General features: G+C 43.5%; 1 protein-coding gene across 1 annotated transcript; it reads left to right on the top strand.

Moving 5' to 3' along the window:
* The first annotated feature begins 410 nt into the window (after positions 1–410).
* On the top strand, positions 411–20,588 carry tubgcp3 (tubulin gamma complex component 3). The gene is made up of 23 exons (XM_084347209.1): positions 411–595; positions 1,677–1,784; positions 2,756–2,823; positions 2,984–3,061; positions 3,647–3,855; positions 6,680–6,843; positions 7,031–7,143; positions 8,864–8,989; positions 9,097–9,165; positions 9,968–10,100; positions 10,233–10,399; positions 12,672–12,782; positions 12,978–13,086; positions 13,852–14,041; positions 14,123–14,258; positions 14,356–14,424; positions 14,564–14,699; positions 15,609–15,697; positions 16,177–16,308; positions 16,409–16,549; positions 17,135–17,251; positions 17,360–17,454; positions 18,369–20,588. The coding sequence occupies exons 1-23, from the start codon at positions 520–522 to the stop codon at positions 18,433–18,435; spliced, it is 2,703 nt and encodes a 900-aa protein (XP_084203335.1). The 5' UTR covers positions 411–519; the 3' UTR covers positions 18,436–20,588.
* The last annotated feature ends 5,168 nt before the right edge of the window (positions 20,589–25,756 follow it).

The following is a 25,756-nucleotide window of genomic DNA, read 5'->3' as shown; positions in this document are numbered from 1 at the left end:
TGTTAAAACACCTAAAACTGACTCAGAGGCATCAAAGTACAATTCCCGAGTAGCCTGTTTTATTTTATTCTTTAAAACCCATTCTTCCAACACTGTTTAAACTGCATTTATGTGCATAAATAGGCTTTATTTTAAAATCTTATTCTTTTCATATTACAGTGGCCCCATTCCTCTTTATATCATAGACTAGTCTTATCTGCTACTTTTACAGTAATCCTTTACTCAAATACGTTGGACTACACTAATAATTGATTTGTACTTCCTTTCTAATTTTAAAGCATTCATTCATTCATTCATTCATTCTTTCTGATGTGCGTTTGCAAAACGAATAATAAATCCCATGCTCTTACTTTGAAGGACACATGGCGCTAGATGCGGTCATATTCCCTCTGCGCCGTGCTCGCTTGACTCAATTTGTCAAAATGGCGTTGCTCGTAAGAGGAGACTGGAGTTAGTTCATATTATATATCGGTGTTTATTCACTTACCGGACAAAACACACAGAGTTAGCCACTACAGTATGGCGACCCTGGACCAGAAATCACCCAATGTGCTTCTCCAGAGTCTGTGCTGCAGGATCACGGGGAAAAGCGAAGGTAGCTACATCATTTAGCGCTAGCATCATCCGCGCTAGTGTAGATACGTGCAATGCTCTAATATTCAGGAAACGTCAAAGCTAACCTAATTCAAAAAAGCGGCACTTTGTCGTTGCTTTTCTCATTCCTTATCGTACATAATTTTACACAAGACATAAAGTCATTGGCTGAATCTTTATCGTCTACTGGCCAATTCGGCTTATCGTTACCACACCAGGGAGCACACATTGTGATAATAACAAAAGTTTTTACATTTCATGCGCCGGCTAACCCCGGTATGTTTTTATAACGGAAGGTTGAAGAAATTCTGGAATTTGTTGCTAAAATGAAGCTGCTGGTCTTTTGGACATATGCCGAATTTTCTCCACCGCCCTGAGAGTGAACAAGCGCACACCTAAATATTTGACCGATGAAGAATAGAGATACAATGAGTTTTGTGTCACTTTAGCAGTGTTGGACATCGGGACGTAGCGGGTCTCTGTCCGCCTCACGTAGTTAGCTGTCAGCCGGTGGGTTCGGCTAGATGCTGCACATCCAGCTTAACAGCGGCACTTACAGCTGTCACTCTAATACACTGTTAACTCTGATTTGATACACTTGTTAGCGGTTCACTTCATACATCTAACCCTGAGCTTGTTAGCCGGTTAGCTCTCATGCTGACCAGTGCACTGTCTGCATGGTTATTGGATGCGCTTGTGTCTTGCTAGCTGCGGCAGGCCCCTGTTGGCTGCAGACATCTCAGAGTAAGGTTAGCATGTTTGACCAGAAGCAGGCGAGAACAATCACTGTGATGCACTTATTTTGACGTGATTGCAACTTAAACCCTGTGATCAGAGACACCAAAGCTTTCCAGTTGTAAAGTTCTATCATTTTTTCATCAGTGTTAGCCACATTCATTCAGTTCCATCATTGCAACCCTTTCCAAAGTGTCTAAGTTTAAAGTTTAAAGCAAAATGAATGGGGAAATGTGTGGTAATGGCAGCAAAAGCACAAGAAAAAGTCTCCCGGTCATGACATTACTTTGAAGTACTTCTTACACGTCCTGATCTTCAGTCGACGCTTGTTTTTTTTCGCTCTCCAGCTGAAGTCGCCCACCAGTTTCAGTATGCAGTGCGAGTGATTGGCAGTAACTACGCTCCCACCATTGAACGTGATGAGTTCCTGGTGTCAGAGAAGATCAAGAAGGAATGTAAGTACTATCTGCCAACCGACAACACGTTCATATCCAACAGAATTGCTCTGTTATCTATCTCTGTGGCATTGTCCCCAATCCATCAGCCAAATCTGCCATCTCAGTTGCTGTCGGGCAGTTTTGTATATGACCTCCATGTGTGCACTTTTACCTTTTATGGTGGGGAAACTTTGCTCTAACAAAAAAGTCAAAAATATTTACTGCACCGTAAAAAGCAAATCCCTGTGGATCTTCATCTTAGCCAAGGTTGCACCATTAGTGGGAAAACATTGATCCGAGATTTGATGGAGTAAATAAAGTAAAAACACTGCAGCACTTCTTGTGCAGAATGTTCATTTATCTCCGGTCTTGTGGGAACTTTGTTACCATGAAACATGCATGTGTTGATTGGATTTACACACATAGCTACATTGATACCATTTGTTGCAGCCCTCGCTACTAACTGTGGCATGTCCTACCAAAACTGGTATTTCTCTTCTCCTCTTCTCATCTCTCACCTTCCCTTTGAAATGCAGATTTCTGTAGTTGTTCAGGTCTGAAACAGTCTGGAAGACATCAAAATTAGGAAGGTGTTTTGAATACAGACGCTAGTGGTGTTTTTTCTTCTTCTTCGCGGTGCACTGACAGGTTTCTTTGTGCTGCAGAGCAGAACAAGCAGAGCGGTGTGCAACCTGTCTGCTTTTCTATGCACAGATCAACCTCATGAGCGTCAGTAATTCATTTCCTCTTCCTTTGCAGTGTAAGTTTTGTTTGTGGAAAGGGGTTAGCATTATTTTGTTGTCTAAATGAGTGGGTAACCATTAACAGGTGACGTATCCCGCACAAATCCTACGGGGAATGCGGGCACTCTCAGCCTCGGTGTGTGTTCATCTGTTGAATTAGTTATGAATGTTGTAGGAGACTCGCGTACTATAATTTTGACACCTAAACATCTGAGCTGACAGATTTTTGTCTTGCTGTTTTTGCAGTACTGAAGCAGAGGAGAGAAGCAGACGCTGCTCTGTTCTCAGAGCTTCACAGAAAACTTCAGACACAGGTTGGTACTTGGGTTTCTCTCAGAACTGCATTCTTACCAGAACAGAAAACCTGGATTGATCACATTATTACTATTTTAATATTAATATCAGATAATCTGCTGCAGTGTCCCTAACACGCTGCGACTGTGTTCAGCTGATGTTGTGTCTTCTGTCTGACAGAGTGTTCTGAAGCATCGCTGGTCTGTTCTCTACTTGCTGCTCAGCCTCTCTGAAGACCCACGCAAACCGTCCAGCAGAGTGAGGGACACGCACACAAACACACACTGACAGTCAGAAGCTTGCCATTCGTTTTGCATTCAGTCTCATTTACATGGCGTGACGTGACCAATGAAAACTTGGCAGGCTAACACTCTTTTCTACACTTTGTCCACTCTTAGTGGGCAGCCCTTATTCATATCTCGATTAGACTTAGTTTCTGGGTAGGGGCAGGGTTGGTTATTAGCAATTTATCGTTACTAATAGTTATTATTAAAATAATAACAACAATTATTAAAATGAATTCATAATTACAGGGCACCACCCTGGAATCAGAGACCAGTAAGCGTATGGAAAACGGTCTCAGAAATGGATATTCACTTTAAAATGTAAATATTTATTAAATATTTAACATGAAAGAAAACAGCGAAGGAAATTAATGTGAGCACAGACAGTCGCTACCAGCTGTTAACACAACACAAATGCATAAATGATCACAGACAACAGCTCTGTACGGTTTAATAGAGTTTATTTATCATTCGCAAAATTGATCAATAATCAATAGTACTTCAATAAACTAACATCTGTCAAGGACTTAACGATAATAAAAGTCCATGTCCTTCCCAGGTTGGAAACTATGGGGCACTTTTTGCCCAAGCCCTCCCCAGGGACGCCCACTCCACCCCGTTCTACTGCACCCGGCCCCAGAGCCTGGCCCTGGGCTACGGAGAGAGGAGCGCAGCTCTGTCAGCCAGCGTGGGGACCAGTGGCATCTCCAGCCTGGGAGTCTACACCCTGAACGGACCCACAGCAACGCCGCAGTCTCTGCTGGCTGGGTGAGCATGACAGCAAGACAAACCTGCTGAAGAAACAGTTTTGACCTTATTTATTTTTAATGTTTGTACCACTGTCTATCAGATAATGTGCCTCACATCTTAATGCATTTCATAATGCACCTTAATGGATAAACTTCCTTCAAGCCAACATCACGCCTTGATTGATACCTGTCCCACATATACATAAACAGTAGGAGGTCTAAATAACAATGACCTTACAATACAGCAGCACCACAAACTAACATTTACACATCACATGAGAAGAGAACCCACGTCCATTTTCATGAGCGAGTCCCACGTGTCAGCTGTGTTTAAGCAGCTCCAGGCTCCGGGGAGAACAGGGTTATTTATCTGATGCTCGTCCTGTAAAAACACTCGGAGGCCGATAAAGGAAGCATCAATTAGCACCAGAAAATGAGTTCTCAGTCTGACCTCGTCTAAATCTGTTTTACGAGGCATCAGAAGGCCATTTAATTCCATTTATCTGTATTAATAATGCAGGAGTCCTTCAGACACAAATGACCACTGAGCTGTCTGGGCTCTCCTTTTAGTTGCGAAAGGGCAAATCCTCACTCCAGTCCAAACATAACAACAGATCTTATGGCTGTATTAAAATTTACCCTCCAGAAACTCTACAGTATGGTGCTCTGATTAAGCAAAGACGTTCGTCCGACTTGTTTTTTAATGAGTTTATTTTCTGTGCTGAGTGATTTAAGATTGAATTTAATAGTCATTATGCAACATGAGATTATAAAGGGGCATTTCTGTTGTTATTCCTGAAGCTACACACACTCAAATAAACTATAATACTATAGTAATCAAGTCACAAAAATGCACTCTCTGTGGTGGAGTGTTGAGGATGAGTGCAGGAGCTTCACAGTCTGAGGAGTGAAGCTGCTGTGTAGTCTGGTGGTACAGCAGTGGATACTTCTGTATCTTTTGCCAGATAGCAGCAGTGTGAACAGACGGGCTGGGCTGGGTGTTGTCTTGTAGTGTCCTTTGGGCTTTGCAGACACCTCACCAGTATCACTGATGCGCTGTAGATGGGTACCAATGATGTTCTGGGCAGTTTTAATCACCCGTGCTACAGCTGTTTAGCTGCCTGATACAAAAGGAAAACTCACACGGATCTCATTTTCTGTGATCTAACATACTGACGTGATTTGCTCTCAATGTGAGAGTTTTTCAGTGCACAGAGTTTGTTGTGAATGAGTGACGTCCAGGCTCTCCAGTGTGTCCCTGAGCCCCCCGGTGTTGTTTGATCAGTAGAGGAGAGATACACCAGGTTAACCCTCTGCATCAGATCACATTGTAAAGTCTGTTTCATTGTAGTCAGCTCATTAAGAAAAAGGAAATAAAGCCTCGACTCTGTGTCTGTCTCAGGAGGAGGATTAGTAATAATAATCTGGTGGATGTGCCGTGCTTGAAGTACTGTTACTCTCTTTATTCACATGTTGGCATGCGGGGCAGTGGTCGCTCACAGCGACATAAGTGGTCCACAGAGCAGCCAGGCAGGACTGTTGGACCGACCGTGTCCGGTGGCCGGTCCGACCCCGCCGGTGTGTGTGCGTCCTCACACACCGTTTGTACTTTTAGCGTGTCACACAAGCGAGGCGACAGACAGAAGGAGACACGGAGAAGAGCAGGCAGGCGAGAACAGAAATGGAACCACCACGTAGCGTCCCCAGGTAGTGCACTTTATTAAATCTCCCAGAGAACCTGATCTGGAGAGGGCAGAAAAGAGGTCGGCAGCTTGTGAGAAGCGCGAGAAAAGTGCAAATTGAATTTGAAAGTTCTGCCACTTAAAGCACTTGATGTGTGTTTTCCAATTTCGCTTTACTGAGGAGTTTAGCCGAAGTCTTTGGAGGATCTGCAGTAAAACCGGAGCGGCCTTTTGAGTTGTTTTGTTTTTGTGGTTGTGAACTGGATTGGAACTAAACCTGTCAGGGGTTGTGGGGGAAACAAAACGGACTGTTACCAAGTAGATTCATCCTCAAGTCTTTCACACACACAGACCCACACTCTTTGTTGTTGCATTGCTGGTTTTTGGGCTATTTGCATTATTGTTTTGTATGGTTTAATGGAGCTATTTTATTTCTATGTAGTAGTATTTTATAATTCTATAATTCCTGTATTTGTTTTTAAATATCGCAATGTCATTTTTTTTCTGATATCGTGCATTCACCGGATCACCTGACTGTCCAGTCTGGTCCATATTGATGTATTAATACGTTAAAACACCAAAGTTACAAACAAACTTACCGATCGAGGCAGCTGTAGATCAGCTCCCAAATTAAATGACTGAAAAAAATGAGTAAAATGACTGTTATGAACAAAGTAGCCTGGTGGATCTGAAGACAGCTCAGATGGATAGAACTGCTTCAGGTCTCTATCAATAAATCCCACATATTCAGCATCCTGTCTATGCTGGGAGCAATCAAGGTCACTCATCCCAAGCCACCTTCGTCACATTGTCTTTATAATTTAGTGTCCTTTGTCAAACAAAACATTGTAATGTCAAACATACAGAATCAACAGGGCCGCCATTCTCTTGAGTCGTGTCGTGACGTGACGTCCGTTTTGCACGACATGATTGGTTGATGCTTTCATTCACCCATATGAAAGCTCGGATAAATCGATCTTGTTCCGGAAAAAGTCATTTTTTCGTTGTGTAATATTCAGTTTGTGTGCACCGATCATGCTTAAAACTGGCCAGTTCCAGTCACCGGCCAATCAATTGGTGCAAATCAGAATAAATCTTGTATTTGTTAGCATGAGTAAGATCTGGCTGTTGAGCAACACTTCACTTATCTGTGTGTTTCAGTCAGCCCCCTCAGTCTGCAGCAGGAGGCGGGCAGCCTTTGGGCTCTCGGCTGGCGTGGACTCTTCCTGTAAGCTGCTCCCCTTCAGCTCTGGCCCTGCCCAACACTCGACCGCCGCTCGGACCCCCAGTCCCCTCCGCCAGAGTGGTCCGTCCTCGCAAAGACGGTGAGAGACATGTTGTGTAGACGCAGAATGACTTCATGGCATTACACCCCGACCAGAACACCGTTAATGAGTCGTGGTTTGTCTAAATGGTAGTCGAGTTCCAAAAAAGTATTATAATCTGAAATCCAATGTTTGAGTATTGACTGTTTTCCTAATGTCTCTGTCCTCTTGTCCTCTGTCGGTGTAGGGGAGGTGAGCGAGACGGCGCTGGTGCGGGACATCCTCTACGTCTTTCAGGGAATCGATGGCAAGTTCATCAAGATGAGCGGTCCGGATAACTGCTACAAAATAGACAGCAAGGTACCCGAACCTGCCTCTGTGCCGGTAAAGCTTTTAAGAGACTCATCAGTTCGGCGGGTCACGCACATTACAGGACCACCATCATCATCATCATCCCAGAACAGCCGCTACAGTGCGGACCATGAGATGAACAAAGAGGTTCAAGTGTGACAAAAGAAACGGTTGTGTGGGATGCATAAGATAAGAGCTGCGACAATTCATCAATTAGCTGTGGTGTTCCATTGTTGCTTATGGAGAGCTTACGGTAGCTACCGGGGAAAACAAATCTTCTTCCTGTTTTTGTACTCAGTGGCTTCCTCTGTGCCATGAATCAAGCCCAGTGGCAGACAACATTGCTCAGTGAAAGCTAGGCTAACAGGGAACCAATCTTAATGCAGATTTCTGTCACAAGTACACTATACAGTCAATAATTACTTCATAATCATAAGGTCAAGCAGAAAGGTTGTCTGTTTCCACTTTGAAATCTGGAACAGGGACATTTTGACCAACACTGCAAGCAGTATTTCACTGTCTTCTTTGGACAACAGCCTGTTCAGCGTTCGACAGATTTTCCTTTTAGGCACAGTTGAAGTAATGGTCGCCACATTTCAAGAGCAGATGATGTGATATCGAGACTATTGTTGGTGATTGGACTTAAAAAGAACGATTCAACAGATCAATATGAAGCTCTTTGGCTCCGAGCCACATCGACCTCTCTTTTCTGTGAATTCCTTTTACTCCTTTGTGCTCGTCCTCCTCCTCCCGCTCTCTCATATTATCGATAGGAAGGCCTCAGATGTAACCTGTCCCTTGTTCCCTCAGTGGTGCTAAACATAGACTCGTGGTCAATCCGCTGTCACCGTCTTGATGGAGAAGGAGCCGGTGAGACCAGAGATGAAATGAGTCAAGGATGGAGATATTTTGAATTTGTCTCTGGCCACTTAACTCCTCCGCGTAAAGCTCTCTGGATAAGAGGTTTTGTTAAACAGATGAAAATTTAATGCGTCATTAAACGTGAACTCCTCCGCGGCTTGAAAACAAATCTGTTGCTGCAAGGCGGCGTGTAGTAACTCTTTCAGAGCTTTCAGGACGGCTGGATTACACGGCCTCGATGTTAATGCGCTTGGATCGGGACAGTCAATATCACACGCGTCATTTCCGCTATGTGTCATTGCAGTTTATACATTTCCTGATTAACTCGAGATGAATAAACAAAGGCAGGATGTAGAGCCTTGTGGATGTACACCGGTCAGTCACAACAGTGGAACCACCTGCTTAATATTGTGTGGCTTCCTGTTGTGCAGCCAAAACAGCTGTGACCTGTCGAGGCATGGTCATAAGACATTTGTAGTGGATCCTTTGGGTCCTGTGTGTTGGGGGTGTGGGGGCTCCACGGATCAGACTTGTTCCGGCACGTCCCACAAGATGCTCGATCACATTGGGATCTCGGGAATTTGGAGGAGGTTAACGCCTTGAACTCTTTGTTGTGTTCCACAAGCCGTTCCTGAGCAGTTTTTGCGGTGTGGCGGGGCTCATTGTCCTGCCAGGACAAGTTCTTGGTCCACAATAGGTGTTGCGTATCAAGTGACGTCCACATGAATGCCAGGACCCAAGATTTCCCAACAGAACATTGCATTGTAACAAGAGGCTCAGTGTTACAGGCTCACATCACATGTCAGTGGTTTTAATGTGTGGCTGATTGACGTGTGTGTTGTATGTAATGTGTGCCGTGCCTCACCAGGTGGTGCTGTGCAAGTCCCTGAGAGACACCAGCAGCAGACTAGCCGAGCTCGGCTGGCTCCACAACAAAGTCAGGAAGTACACCGACGCCAGGAGCCTGGACCGAGCCTTCGGACTGGTCGGACAGGTGTGTCTGAGTTTGCCACACGTAGTCATCATCTTCTGAAGTTTGTTTTGTGTTGAATCCTTCCCAACACTGTCCCCTCTGTGTCCTCTCTCTCCTCCTCCCATTAGAGCTTCTGTGCCTCGCTGCACCAGGAGCTGAAGGAGTACTACAGGCTACTGTCTGTCCTCCACTCACAGGTACGCCGAACAGATGAATGCACACAGAGATGAATAGTGTTCAGAAGAAGAAAAGGAGTTGGATAATGAAAATGCTATTGAAAAAAAGAAAGCATAACCAAAGAACTCTGCAAATGTGGTGAAAGTTACAGTCTTCTCAAACAGGCCTGTCACAATGATTACTTCATCAACTTATTACTATTGACAGTAAGTATCAACTTACTGTCAATAAGTTGATACTTCATCAACTTATTGACAGTACCCAAAAGTTGTACTTGAGCGAAAGTTATCATGTTAAGATATCACTTTGATAAATGTGAAGGTCACTCATACAAGCAGGATATATACATATACATATATTTACATGTATGTATCTGTAAAAAGTACAATATTAGTAGCAGAAAATGGAAATACTCAAGGAAAGTACAGGCAACTTAAAGGAAGAGTTACATTCCATCACTGCTAATTGATCTATGTACATGACTTCAAGAGTTCATTTTATTTATTGTTTAGTTGTGTGTTCTAATTTGGATTTAGAAATTGTAAAAATTGAAAAAATAATTTTTTTTAGGATATTTTAATATGATACGTCATTATTTCACATACTTCATCTGAATATTCTCAAGACATTGAAGTTGACAGCTCTTTGACAGGGTGATCTTGCATTCTTATAATATTATATTATTATGTCAATGGCATAAAATGGTCTTAAAATGGCATTTATATGGTTTATCGCAATTATTTCTAGAACAATATACCGTCCAACAAATGTAGTAATTGTAATCGGCTCATTTCAGATAAACTGATCCCCGTGTGTCTGCAGTTGCAGGTGGAGGATGATCAGGGTGTGAACGTGTGCACAGAGGGCAGTCTGACTCTCAGGAGGCTTCTGGTCTGGATGTACGACCCCAAAGTCCGACTCAAAACGCTGGCCGCTCTTGTTGACTTCTGCCAAGGTGGGTTGGGTGCGTGTGTGTGTACGTGTGTTTGTTTTTGGAGAGGTGGGTCGACACACTCTGTTTAACGTTGTCTCCGTTGAATAGGACGTCCCCTAATCATTAGCTTCACTCTTGCTTGTTTGCGATCAGGTCGTAAAGGAGGCGAGCTGGCCTCGGCGGTCCATTCTTACGGGAAAACTGGAGACCCGCAGATGAGAGCGCTCGTTCATCACATCCTCAGCCTGGTGTCAAACCCCATCCTCAACTTCCTGTATAGGTGGATCTATGACGGAGAGCTGGAGGATACCTACCACGAGGTACGCGCACATCTGTAATCCGCCCTTAATACGGTGTAACGTGTTGGCTGTTTAATTAGAGAGTTGCACCCTGCGTCCCGGAAGGTCCAGCAGGAAATTGCTGGTCATTTCTGGAACATTGTTCCATCCCGCTGCTCTGACGTTTGACCCCAATGAGAGGGAAACGTTACCGAGAGGAGAGAAATAAAGAAAGAAATAGAGAGGCGGGACAGCTTTTTAAATGAGGAGGGATGAGAGGGGTGTAATGGAGAGCCCGGTGATGGATGTTTCTCCTCTGCTTCTCCCTGCCCTCCTTCTCTTTGTGTTTCTTTCTCACACACTGTTTATGTGTCGAGCATTAAGCGTTCATCATCACTGCACTCCGGTCTTAAGTGCTTGTGTTTAAGCTCACAGAGACAAAGTTATTGCGCCTTTCAGGAGGGAAACCACACATAAAAACATTCACAATAAACAACAGCTATAATTGTGGAGTAAGAAATAAGGTGTTGAGCTTGTACCGAGATACAGCAGTCACTAAAATGTGTACTAGTCTGAGACTGCTTGGTTCAGTACACTCCCATGTCAGGTAGGAAGCTTCCAGTTTTGATTCTGCCACGCACGTTCCATTTGAAGGCTTCAGCAGACAGTAAGGCGTCAGTGGGCCGTGATCTAACATTAATAAAGACGAATTTGAGGGTCTTATACTTAGGGCTGCGATTTCAGTGACATGCTGATCATTAGGACTTATAGTAGACGATGTATTAACTGGAACAGGATCCCTGTTATTGATAATATTTGTTGTGGCCAGTGTGAGTAAGGATGACGGGATGCAGTAGTAATTATCTTCTGTGTTTTGTTTGTAAGACTGTGTAAGGTGCTTGCTGAGACGTTTCCCCATCATCAGAGCTGGAGATCATAATTGGATTATTGTGATTTATATGTTTAGGAGAGGATGATTTAATAAAAAAAAAGTGGCAGGGGAAGGAAACAGTCCTCAATGTTGTAAACAAAGCTATCAGCCGGACATTCTGCCTTATTTCCTGTATTACCAGCACTAACTGTAAGTCTAGCAGGCTCTGTAATCACCTGCCGAGTGTTACATCCCTGGTGTCAAATCTGCTGTCTTTACTTCTCGACTAATAGCGGTGCCGACTCCGGTAGGATGAACGCCACCCGCTCTCCGCAGGTTATCCACAGAGCTACACCCCCGCTCCTTACAGTCAGCTGTTCCTCGATGTAAACCTACTGCACATCTTATCATTACCTCGCACGAGCAAGGGACCAGAGACAGTTAGTCGATGCTGACTCATCTTTCCAGCCACCTGAAAAGTCCTGGCTCGGCTTTTTTTTTGGTAACCTCCGACTGTTCCAGCTGTACGTTGTTGGTGCAGTCAGCACAAGCCATCGTAACACCGGTTATCGCCGAGGCTGCCATGGTGAAAAGGCATAATTGGTGAGCGAGGCTAGGTTGATGGAAGGTAACCGGGAAGCAACGGGCTACCCGCTAACAGGAAGATTGCAGTTCTCTCCAATACTGCACATTCCTGCCATTTGCTGACTTTAATGATTATAATTCATCTATAGTGTCTTTTCGTTGAATTGTCATGTCATGTGACTGTAGATCTCAGTGTAGTCATTCAGAGCTCCCCAGTTGTGCTGAGGAGCGCAGAATTACATTTTTAATTTTTAATTACTATTTAGCAGTAGTAGAACTAGAATGACACTCAGGTGAGTGCATACCTCCACCAAGGCCCAACAGTCTCCTTTAATTTAAAAACATATTTAAATTCGCTAGAACCAGATTTTTTTTTTTTTTATCCACATCAAATTGAAAATGTTGGAAAAACGCAAATGTCCCAACGTTAAAGAAAGTGAGAAAAAGATCCTGGATCAATCCCTTTATCTGGATTTAAAATTTAAGGGGTTTACTCTGGGCCGAGACTCGTCCTCAATCCATTCCAAGTCTTGTTGAAACTTGTGCAGTGGTTTTTCTGTAATCCTGCTGACAAACCAACAGACAGACTCGGGTGAAAAAAACATTTTGATGAATGATGAGCACAATAATTAAGCTTAGATTTGGTTATTTCTCTTGACGGAAGTGTGAATATGATCTGTTGATTAGTTCAAGGTCTGTTGGAAATTTGAAAATCCGCCAATAATTTCTGTTTTAACAGTTTCCGGCCAGGACAGTGTGATTTTGGCGATATATTTTATTTGTTTGTTATATTCAGACTCTCCATTGGGTCTTCAAAGGGGTATTAAAGTGTGTGTGCGTGTGTGTGTGCGCGCGCAGTTCTTCGTAGCATCGGATCCCAATGTGAAGACAGATCGTCTGTGGCATGACAAGTACTCCCTCAGGAAGTCAATGATCCCCACGTTCATCACCATGGACCAGGCCCGCAAGGTACAGATACCCACACACACACACACACATCTTTATCTGTTACGATACAAATGGCTTTTTGCCGCACACCCCCAGCTATCGGCCTGTTGACACACCCATTAACAACAGTAGAACAGTCTTTCAGTGTGGTCATTACAGCCAGCTGTTATCTCCGGGCTGCTGTTTAGCTTAAGTTTTCTCTTTTTTCTATTTTAGGTCCTGCTGATCGGGAAGTCCATCAACTTCCTGCACCAGGTCTGTCATGACAGAACACCGCCAGGCAAAATCACGGCAGCGTCCAAGTCCGCAGACACGCCCAAAGATGGTACGTTTATCTCTCACATTTATCTTTAGTGATGATCAGTCCAAAGTGCACATAATATTCAGAGTTATACAATATGCCGAATATGTAAAAGTCAACGGCTTTATGGTTTTGTCTCCTTTCTTTTTTAGTGTTTTTAAATCGGGCACACTCATGACATCATTGTCCAATAAGGCGCCTCCTTTTTGTTTCGTCCTCGGCGTATTGATATTGGTATATTGACGTAGGCTAGCGGACTGGCAGTGATCAATGCTCTTACCGCTCACTGGCCTCGTCCTCTCCGTTCGACGACGAAGAGGAAAGAGGTATACTTAGCCGTATTCTATCGATTCAGTCTGCAGGACTTCATCTGACCAGTTTGATCTGTAGCTGTTACTGCATCTGCTGAAGGGCATCGCGCTCTCTGCTCACTTAACGTCCGGCAGCGAGAGGTCCGGTTGGATCGGGAGAGGAGGACGGTGCGGCTGAGCTCGATTGCAGTTTCCTTTTTTGAGCACTTTCCTGCTTTTCTTCTTTCATCAATCAGACAATCAAACAGTTAAAGAAAAAAGGTTTTGACACAGGATGTTGTGTGCTGTAATAGAAGTGCAACTATGTTTTTTATAACTTTATTTTTCAAGATATAAGGCAACATTGTGACAAGGAAAGGAAAAAAAGAGAAAAACACACACTGAAAACAATAATAACTGTTGTATCTCTTAAAAAAATGAACCGTCCCTGTCTGAACTCCCTTCAGACCCCGATTAATATCCTCTGTGTCTCTGGTAGCTGCCGAGCTGCTGTCCGACCTGGAGGGGGCGTTTCAGGAGAAGATCGACGCCGCCTACTTCGACACCAGCAAATACCTGTTGGACGTTCTCAACCGCAACTACCTGCTGCTGGAGCACCTGCAGGCCATGAGGAGATACCTGCTGCTGGGCCAGGGAGACTTCATCAGACACCTCATGGACCTGCTGAAGTAAGCAACACACACCTTGAATATATTCTCTCTTTTATTACACAATAATAACCGTATGTCGTCCCAATTATTCCGACCCAGACCGGAGTTGGCACGTCCCGCCACCACCTTGTACCAACACAACCTGACTGGTATCTTGGAGACTGCGGTCAGAGCCACAAACGCCCAGTTTGACAACGCAGAGATCCTCAAGAGGCTGGATGTGCGCCTGCTGGAGGTAGTGTTGTGCACGTGTGCGTGTGTGTGTGTGTAAGTGAGGGATTGCTTTGCCGCAGGTCTGACCTCAGCATGTCCTCACCTTCTGTTTGCTCCAGGTGTCTCCTGGGGACACAGGCTGGGACGTTTTCAGTCTGGACTACCATGTTGATGGACCCATTGCTACGGTAACACACCCTTTTTCAGTATAGTACATTTCAGTGCGTGTGTTTCTATCTCTGCAGAACAGTCGCTTTTGTTTCCATATATAAATATACCTGTGTGTGTGTGTGTGTGTGTGTGTGTGTGTGTGTGTGTGTGTTTCAGGTGTTTACAAGGGAGTGTATGGGCCACTACCTGCGGGTGTTTAATTTCCTGTGGCGGGCCAAGAGGATGGAGTACACACTGACTGACATCTGGAAGGGACAGATGTGTAATGCCAAGCTGCTCAAAACCATGCCTGGTACATAACACACACACACACACACACACACACCATTTTTAGTGATCTAGTGGTGTCTTGTGGATTCATTCTACGCATTTAAAGATGTGGTCGTGACAGCTTGATTAAAGTTGGCTAATTGTGTAGAAGACTTTATTTTATTCTAGATTTAAATACAGAAAGAATAAAAGCGCTCGTTTCCTCACACTTCATTATTATGAACACGATAGTAATGTTATTGTGCAAGTTTAATTTTCATTCTTCTTAATGTTCTGATGTTCTTGTTTATCGTTGCATTTATTTTTGCAGTGATTAAAACAGCACTAACGAGGGGTGGGAAAAAATGTATTAACCCAAGTATCATAACTCTGCTTTTTGCAATTCCTGAATCTGTTGGAGGTTCTCCAGAGATCAGCCTTTGGACAAAAAGTGATCATCCAGCAAAACTGTTCGCCGTCCGCTTTAAAGATATTTAAAGACCTCTCATTTCTCTGAAGACATATTCGTTTCTTCTCTCTTATCATGTATTCCTCGCTCTGCTCCACGAATCCTCGGTAGAAGGACTAAAACCCAAGTGAGGGAAACATGGGTGCAATTTCGTTGAAATGGGATGTGACTATCATCACCTCAAAGGGTCAAAACGCAAAGTCAAAATTCCCAGTGGAATTGAAAATACAGCCACCACTAGGTGGAGACATTGCGAGCTGGAAGAGGGCAGCTCATTAATGGTATATATCTTTATGTTCTACAAAGTGCTGTATCGTAGGCAACTGCACTTCCTTGAAGATGTTTCACCTCTCATCCAAGAGGCTTCTTCAGTTCAGTTCTTCAGCTGAAGAACCCTCTGGAAATCTTTGGTTCAGGTACCTTGAAAGTTCTTGGGTTTTACTCTTAAAAAGCTGTACGAACGTTGTGCTTTTTACCCTTCAGAGTTGTCCGGCGTTCTGCATCAGTGTCACATCCTGGCCTCCGAGATGGTCCATTTCATCCACCAGATGCAGTACTACATCACCTTTGAGGTCAGTCCATTAGCGGCGCCGCTGCCATTACAGGCCCGTAAAACAACAGTTTCAAACAGTAGTAATTACTGCAGGAGGCGTTCTGCTGCGTCGGTGAAATGCAACACTGCATGACTCTGATTTACAGGATCAACAGGAGCCCTGAAGTGTGTGAGGTTAACTCCATTTTAGAAGGTTGCTGGTTCAAGTCCAAACCAGGGAAAGTCAAACTAATGGAGTTGTTTTAGATGAGACGGCAGTTTTTAACTGCAGGTTTTACTGTCAAGTAAAGTCAGTAAATAAAAGATTCCTCTGCTCAGACAGCTGATGAAATAATGATAAGAATTATAGAAAAACATATTGACTGTGGACTGAGAGGCGCCAGCGTGATATCAGACGTGGACCACAGTGACTGTATGGTATCTGATTTTTAATAAAAGGACAATGTAATTTCCCATATAGCTTTGGTAAAGTGTGTGTTTGTGTTTATGTGTGCGCAGGTGCTGGAGTGCTCCTGGGACGAGCTGTGGAACAAAGTGCAGCAGGCTCAGGACCTCGACCACATCATCGCTGCACACGACGTCTTCCTAGACACCATCATCTCCAGATGCCTGCTAGACAGTAACAGCAGGGTAACACACACACACACATACATGGTGATAATCTTCTAGGAAAAATGAGATTTCTACACACACTTCCTTGACCTCCTTTCCTGTATGTATGTCCGTCCAGTCTCTTTTGAACCAGCTGAGGGCCATATTTGACCAGATCATCGAGTTCCAGAGCGCCCAGGACTCCCTGTACCGCTCGGCCCTGGAGGAGCTCACTCTCCGACTGCAGTACGAAGAGAAGAAGCAACAGAGAGAGGAGGAGGTAGGACTACAGATGAACGTAATACACCACTCAGAATTAGTTAGGGATGTTGGGATATGGGGGCATATATTCTGCCCAACAGTGTGTTTGTTGCTCTAGTGGTTTTACTAATGGAGTCATGTGTGTCTGAGTTATTATTGAGCCTTCAGCTCAGTTGTGCGGCTGTAACTCGAATGACGAACTCGCACAGATATAGCGGGAGCTGTTCTTGAGCAAAAATGTTTGTTTGGGGGCTATAAAAGGCCCTGGATAATGAGTGAGTTTCCCATGTGGCCATTTTAAATAGTCAACCGACGTAAGCTGACCCGGTTTTGGCCCGCCTCCAGACAGGGAGTACGCAAATTGATGTTGCTAATGAACTCGAGAGAGTCATTAGCAGACTGGTCTCTCGACATTGGAACACCGGTGAAAGGCTTCTTAGTGGTGCCCCGAGAGTCCCAGACAGGGCAGATGACTGAATCTGAAGTCTTACACCTTACGCCACCTGGACGCCACTGCAATACATCTCCAGAGACGTCTGAGGGCTGTCAAATGTTAAATGTGTGATAATATCCAGTCTGACTACGCGTCTGTGTGTTGATTCAGGGTCAGTGGGGAGTGACGGCTGAACAGGAAGCGGAGGAGAAGAGGAGGATTCAGGAGTTCCAGGACACCATACCAAAGATGTGCTCCCAGCTCCGCATCCTCACACACTTCTACCAGGTGAGCAGCCCGACCCACCTCCAGGAGCAGCGGACAGTCGTGTGCGTCGGGCGCACGAGGTGTTTCACAGTATCTTAGTCTCGTCACGCCTCCCTCTGCTTCTTTCAGAGCATCGTCCAGCAGTTCTTGGTGTTGCTGATGACCAGCACGGACGAGAGTCTGCGCTTCCTCAGCTTCAGACTGGACTTCAATGAGCACTACAGGTTTGTCTCTCAGAGCTGCAGGCAGCAAAACAACTGAATTAGACAGCTTCCTAAACAATCACTCAGAAATAATCTCATTATACCCCAGTCATTTGTGTCTTATCCCAAAAGAAGCTGTTAATGAGATAAGAATGATCTCCGTGGCTCTCCTGATCATGGTCTAAGCTTCTTCTTTTTGCCCCCAGAGTGTAATTGTCCTCTTATTTGCTCAAAAACAGTGTTTTACTTTCAGATTTTCAGATTTCTACTTGATTAAATGACGGATCTTGTACAAACTTGTTGCAGACCAGATCACGTGGCTTGCTTTTAGTCATTTTGAAGCGCCTTGTGTCCCTGTGAGTGATTTGATATATGCCTCCTGTGGGCTCTGCAAGACACATTTTGATATCCAGCAACAGTCCAGGTGTGAATATCACAAGTGTGAGATGGAGAAGATGCAACAACAGAAACAGCGTGAGGATGATGCCAGTAGAGCCAGCAGCCAGCTGAGGCTGAAGGGCTGCAGCCACTGCTTGCATTCTTTATGACTTTATTTCTAAAAACAGACTAATGACAAATCTCACCAGTTGCTCACACATTTAGAGGGAAGTGATAAATATCCACAGATCTACTCTACTGTAATTTATTCCCTTGTATGCTGCTCAGAGTAATCTCAGTCCGTTTGTCTCCATCTCGTGGGCAGGTCACAGGTATTTTAGCACAACATATTAACAGTTTTTTTAATATATTAGGTTTTGTTTAATTCACGCAGTTCTGAAATGAGATACTTTCATTCAGAACTCATGAAAACCTTGAAACCTGTTGAGTTCTCTTGTAAAAAGGAAAAAAACGAACGCACTGTGAATTACTGTGAGTATGAAAATCATTCTTGAAAAATCATTTTGTAATTGAATGTTTTCTCGTTGTTTTCTCAGAGCAAGAGAGCCGAGGCTGCGAGCCTCACTGGGCACCAACCGCGGGCGACGACTGTCGAACATCTGACCCGACTGCATCGACAGCTTCCACTCGTCGGAGCACGGGGTATGACATCACCGAGACGGGGCCCAGCCAGCGCACTTCACGTCCAGATGATGTCATGCCTCGGAGGGAGCGATCCAGCACCGGTTTTCCGAAAAACACGCTCTGGGCGTCGCAGAAGCAGCGGTCGCCAAGTGATGACATCACAGCGAATGACGGCTCCAGCGAAGTCGGCCGCGCCGGAAGTTCAGTAAATCAAACTTTCAGAGCTAGTCGTGACGTGCAGAGCAAACACCCTAAATAGACTGCTTGACAATTCAGCGAAACTCGAGGTCAATCTGGAAAACCGGAGCGGAGCCGAGCGTGAGGAGGTCAATAAAAAGCTGCTGACTGTCAGACTGGGTCACACAGGGCCACCTTACATGGCATGCCTTATTATCGAGAGAAAACAACCTTTGTTTCTCAGCCTGGTTGCCAAATCTAGTCCCAACACACATAATGTATGTACATAGAGTTTATGCAAAAATGTATCTATGTGTATATACGCATCTTTTCACGTCAGCACCTGCGGCTTCGCATCTTCTCACCAGGGTTGAACTGATACGGGGCCGACATTGATATTTAAATTTTGTATTGGTGGCAGTCATTAAAATGGTTAAATCTGATCATTTTAGTGCGCTTATTCCATAAGAGACAGTGTTTCTGCTGGGAGTTTGTTATCGTTAAGGTGCAATATAAAAGCATTTACACTTCAGGGTGTGGACAGATATTGATATTTCCGGTCGGTATTGACTCATCAGTACATTTCGGTTGAAGCCCTCCACTCTCCACTCCTTCCTCCTTGAAACCCAGGGTTTTTTTAGTGTACCAGACCAGCTCTCCAATCACAATCATTCATAGGATTTTTGAATTACACACACACACACACACACACACAGGTGTAGACAATTCTGCTTCCAGTGACGTGAAGACCAGAAGACTCATACAGGAAAAAAAAAGCTTCCGGTGGGAAACATCATTCTTCACCTCGACTGAGAACCGACTGAATGTTATTAAAAGTCTAGTTTTTATTTAAGTGTGTTTTCCTCGCTCAGTTTACGACCTGCGCTTTCACATCCGTACGAGAGACGGCTCGCGTCAACGTAACAAACAATCCTCTCGACAACCACAGCAACCTCACTTCTTCTCGACATCGCATCAACAGTGGCGTCTGTAAATGTCCAGATGTTTCAGTCTCAGATGTAAATATTTCTAAGTGAAAATCCGTGTTTAAAGAATTTAATGGTTCTACCTTTGAATGTGTATTTTCTGAAACAAGACATTATAAAGAAGCAATCAAACGTTGTGTTAGGTGAGGTTTGTTTTGCGAAGATGCTGGCAGTATCCACGTGGAGTTGGTTCAGTGTAGTAGCGCCGTTCCCTAAATTATTATTCGCTTCTCGGTAATCGGATTACTCAGAGTGTCTGTTTAAGATGATAAAAACCTTTGGATTTGTGTGGAAGTGTCAATAAATGTGTTTCCATCCTGACGTAAACCCAAAACTACAGTACCTGTCCAAGCTTTCAACCGTCTGAGAGAAGCTTTACGTTTACAGTCACCGCTCCAGTATCGTTAAATACATACGCTGAGAATACAAACACCTGAATAGTGAAGTAAACATTTTAACCTTTGCTTCAGCTCAAAAGGTAATCATCAACGTCCTAACTGCTGCAGGGGGACGTAACTATTTACTGGATTTCCCTTGTAGTGCACAGTCAAATGCTTTTCTGTTGAGATGGAAGAAGTCACTTATACATTATTTCCCATGTAAACAGCTGTGAGCGTCGATCTCACCAAGTATTCTGAACATAAACCGATCTGTTTATCAGGCTCCCCCAAGTCACATTTAACTATATAAGAGCGCAAAAGTAGGTGAAGTCCACATTAACATGCTTGCAGTGATTATTTTTTTTGTTGCGTTGCTTCATATGGTAGCTGGACCAGTTCAATGCTCTCTGACAATGACTTTCTTCAAGTGCATCATATGTGGAAAAACATGAATTAGAGTGAAATGAAACTAAACCTGGTTATACACCGTCTGTTTCTGTCTGTCCTCTGCATTGTATAGCACATAATGTATAGAATATAGGGAAAGGATCCATCCCGCATCTTCTTTAATAAAATGTTTTTTAATTAATGACTGTGCCTGTGTGACCTTTTTACTACCATCAGTACTGTGCAGCTCAGCCTCTGGGTTAGATATGTTTGAACGTGCTGCCACCTACAGGCAGGACATCATAGATAATGTTTGATTATTTCAAAGTTTTCAAAAGTTTAATCTGAACATTTACTGCTGCTGTTGGTTTTCTCCTCATCTGGGCTGTAAAGGTTTTCACATCAGATTATAAATGACCAGATGAATTAAAAAGGTAAAAACCAGTAAAAGTGATTATTAAAGGGCTGCACCAGAAGCTTTGTATTACGCTCTAATGAATCCTGGCATGTAAGTTTATCCTTGACTTCAGGTAACAGTATGTTTCACAGAATATGAATCAAATCAAATCATATAAATTGTATTTGTATATCCCAAAATCACAATCATATCGCCTCAGTGGGCTTTAAAATCTGCACAGTGAACGACATCCTCTGTCCTTAGACCCTCGATTCGAGTGAGGAAAAACATGCCATGTTGAGGAAAAAAAGCTTTTAACAGGGAGAAAAAAAAGATGGAAGAAACCTCAGGAAGAGCCACAGAGGAGGATCCCTCTCCCATGATGGACAGATATGTAATAGATGTCGCATGAACAGAACAGAACAAGGTTTACTTATTGTTCATCATGTGACCTGACACATTCATGACGTGTGACCTCAAGTAATTTCAGTCAATAATCATATAGGATTTTTAAAAAGTAGTTTGTTTTTTTGCTCATTTCTTATTTTTCAATTTAATGTGGAATGTGGCTGATTAAGAAAGTCGGTGAAGTCGGGTTTTAATTCTGTCAATTTTATTTGATGTAAATACACTTTGCACAAAAATATATCGATACAAAATATGTATGCAAGAAATGATAAATAAAATATCTCAACAACAGAAACAACAGTAGTCCAAATAATCATAACAATAATAACAAAAACCATAATAATAGTAACAAAAATAATACAAATAATCATAATAATAATCACCATAATCATACCAATAATAATACTAGTTATAACAATATAATAATAATTTTAATAATAATAATTTATATAACGATCACAAAAATAATTAACACAAAAACGTCTACAAATATCTTTACAATAAATAATACAGTAATCATCTGTAAGACAACAAAGAGTATACAAATCTATACTTATAGAATATCTATACACATTTCTCTACTGATGATTTACATTTGTATAAACGAATCATGAAGGGGACTGTATCCACACTGGTCTGAGACATTATATACCTGAGATTAAACTGTGCATGAGTTTAACCACTAGAGGGAGTAACAGCTTCTCCTTTTAGCTCTCTCAGTCTCTCTCTCTTGCTCATTCACACACACACACACAGACACAGACACACACACACACACACACACACACAGTTAACCACGCTGCCTTCAGATTCTTTGATATGAAGAACCTGCAATCAAAAAGCTCTTTGGTACACAAACATGAAAGCGTCTCGCCGGCCTGCGAGTCCTCTGCAGCTCAGACGCTGCAGTGGATGACAGACGTTGTTTCTGTTCATCCGTTGGATGTTGGAGGAAATGTTCACACAGTGCAATTAGTGCTACAGAGGCAGGGGAGAGAGGGAAGTGTGAAAGTCCTGTCACACACATGCAGCTTCACCGCGGCCTCCAGGAGGAACGTGTTCTGTCTGCCTTCGTTTCTGAAAAACCGCTTCTTTCTTTCTCGTTTGACTCTCTGCTGTTCGTACAAATGTGTTCACCGTGTCTGTGTGGAGCCATTTCTTTGGGCTGATATATATAACAGCCTCTTGTCTTTGTGGATAACACTTTGAGAAAATTGTCAATTTGGCAAGCCACAGTCCTGACAGGCTGATAGTCCTGATCGCTGAGCTGGAAGAGACTGACATCCCCGATCCTCCTTCTTTTCTTTCCATACTGTGTCTGTATGCGATATATTTAAGTGTCTCGAGGTGTGACAGCAAAATAGTTTCTGATCCCTCAAGGCGTTTTCCCCCCAGTATTCCCAGCACCCCTCATGTCATTTTTTTTCCTCTGCAGAAATTGCTTCGCTCGGCTGACCTTTAAATTGAGCAGAACCAAACGGAACTGGTATCAGTTCATTCTGCATGTGTCAGGAGGCCTGAGAGTGTTTGACAGCCTCGGACATGTTCACTTGTTAGTGGCCTGCAGACTCTAGAGCAGCGAAACAAAAAATATATATGTTTCTCTTCTTTTACTCTCAAAACTCTGACTCTCTATGACTCACTGTTAGAGGCTTTGCAGCTCTAAACCAGCAAACCAGAAGTTCATGTTCTGTTTGTTCCTTTCTGAACATAATTTACATCCCAGTACCCATGATGCATTTCAAATGTCAGTCAACACTCTCTGTCTGTCGGTGCCCTTGTGCCGTGAACCTCCACTAATACCTGAGAAACACATCCAGCTGCCCCCAAACAGCCACATCTGCACCTCCACCAGCCTCCGGGCTTGTCGTCACACACAGGTGACACTGAGCTCCTCCTGCCGCCGTCAGAGCCTCCACTGAGGACACATGCTTGGAGTGTTTTCTGGAAATACAGGGATCGTACTGTAGCAACCTTGGCCGATTTAACATTCTGGAATATTTCAGTAAAATTCATTTGACATTTGTAAGGCAGGCATTTTAATAAAAAAGATTAAAGGAGCACTTAGTAGAGAAGAAATACAAACTCTGAATTTTAATACTTCAAATTTTAATAAGGTGATTATACATTATTACATTATTTTTCACATAACTGAATAAAGAAGCTGTTCTCAGAGGAGGATAAGGTCCCTGTTTGAAGCTAGATAGGTGGCGGGGTCCGCCACACATAAACAAAGTAAAACAGTATGAAGAGAGTTTGATTATTAAAATTATTGATTATTTGATAAACATTTCTTTCCCAAAACTTAATAGTGCACCTTTGAATAAATAAATGATTCAGAAAGTCTTCACCAGAGTTTTATTCTCTCTAAAAATTCAAGCACTTTGACTCATGACCTCAGTATTTTAAAAAAAAATCCTCGTCATGGCTCTGCTTCCAACATTTCTTCAATAATCTAAAGTGCGTTGTAGCTTTCGTGTTCATATAAAGAAAGTTGAGCATTTCTGTCATCATCCAGAAACTGATTTTTCGCAATGTTAAAAAGATTATGGCACTATTTACAGCCAAATCTTTGACACAGTTTGACATTTTAGGAAATACACTTGTTGCTTTGAGAGGAGAGATACTACTCTCAGCTACAACCAGGATGTGGTTAGCTTAGCTTAGCATAAAGGCTGGAAACAGAGGGAGACAGCTGGCCTTGGACTAGAGGGGCTGGGGCTAGGTGGTTAGCATGCTCGCTTTCAGTTGCTATCTTTTCATGTTCTGTTGACAATCTTAGTTTATGTTTAAATGTTTTCAACTAAAAATGTTCCACATTGCACCTTTAAAACATTGACTTGGTGACCTTTGCGTAGAGCCAGGCTAGTTGTGTCTCTGTTTCCAGTTTTTATGCTAAGCTAGCTGACCGACATGGGATCATCCCTATGTTCCCCAGGTCCTATGTTCCTCACTTTGTATGTGACCGGGGAACATAGGACCCTTTTTCTAAAAAAAGGGTCCCATGTTCCCCGCTGTTCACCCAAAGGGTCCTATGTTCCCCGCTGTGTATGTGTCCGGGGAACATAGGACCTTTTTTAAAAAAAGGGTCCTATGTTCCCTGCTGTTAGGGTTAGGGTTAGGGTTAGGTTAGGTTTAGGGTTCCCCGATCGGGGAACATAGGACCCGGGGAACATAGATGAGAAGATTCCCCGGGTCCTATGTTCCCCGGGTCCTAACACTCAGCAATTAGAGTATCCAAAAATGTCAAACGTTTGCTTTAAAAGTGTATTATATTACAGAGAGACATTTCTTCATCAGAGGATTTAATTAATGTTCCCTCTGACAGTGTTAACTGAAGCCAGGAGAGCCGGTTCCATTCGGGGTTGAGCTTCCTAACAACAGAGCCGAGACGAGGAAGCATCCCACATTACCCCGGCAGCAGACTTTATTTAGTTCTGCCTGACCCCCTGAAACAAAGCAGCAAACTGTCATATCCCATCATGCATTAGCCGCGCCGCCAATGCGTGAATGCGAGCTGAAGAATAGTCCGCCGGCCGTTCCGTCCTCTCGCCGCTCCCCATTGTGCTCCCTGTGAATGTCATTAAAGAAAACGGCTGCTTCATTTCCTCGCAAACCGACTCGAGCCCTGATCCTCTTTCTGTGCGACCTTCCGGCAGTGTTTTAAGGTGAGGCGGAGAAAGAAAAACACATCCGTGTGTGTTGTCAAGCCAGGAACAGACAGCTGACATTTCATGGCATTTCTGGCAGCCAGCGTATTTGAGAGAATCTTATCAAAAGGGATGAATTCTTGTTCCACCAGCTGGACCCACATTTTGCTGCATATATAGCTGAACACAATACATAAAGAAAAAACAAACAAACGCTGTAATAAGCACGACACAAGCACTTTTCTGCTCTTTGAAGGCCACGTTTGGAGAGAAAAAACAAAAACCTTGCATTGTGTCCAGGACCTGCGCCTCCTTTGTTCGCAATTTCCTTTAACAAGAGTCTCGGGGATAGATGCGCAGCAATAATTGGACATTTGCATTTGTAGGATTTTAATGAGGCTAATTAGGCCATCAGATCGGAGTTAAGTCCGATATTAAGTTTTCGCCCGGATACTGAGCAAGGTGTGAAAACTCCTCTCAGCTGTGGATAATTGTCCCCCTCGTCCCAGCCCAAACTTTCACCGTCTGAAGTGGTTAACCAGGTTGGACTTGACTAATTGTGACTGTCTAATTACTCGTAGCACAACGCGAGGCTCTCGGATTCATTTAGTTGCTGCTCTCCGTCTGATTTCGATGTAAATCAGACCAGACGAAACGATGAGCACGCCGCTGATGTACAACATCAGGTTGAATGCTCTGAACTGAGTGTCAGTTATGTCAATACTTTCACCTTGTACTTCATATTTCACTGATATGAAGAGTTGACAAAGGCTCATGTTTGAATTTAGTGTCTTCTCATACTTGCACTTGTACTATATCATGAATATTTCCAGTGATGCTGCTCAAAGTGGAGCCCGTGGGTCTAAGTTGGCCCATTATAAGGTTTGATTTGGCCCGTCAGATGTTTCTGGACAG

The sequence above is a fragment of the Pagrus pagrus genome (genome assembly GCF_965226575.1).
Source record: "Pagrus pagrus genome assembly, chromosome: 24".
Classification (NCBI taxonomy): Eukaryota; Metazoa; Chordata; class Actinopteri; order Spariformes; family Sparidae; genus Pagrus; species Pagrus pagrus.
Note: the sequence above shows the minus strand (reverse complement) of the source record. Positions and strands in the feature narration are given on the sequence as shown.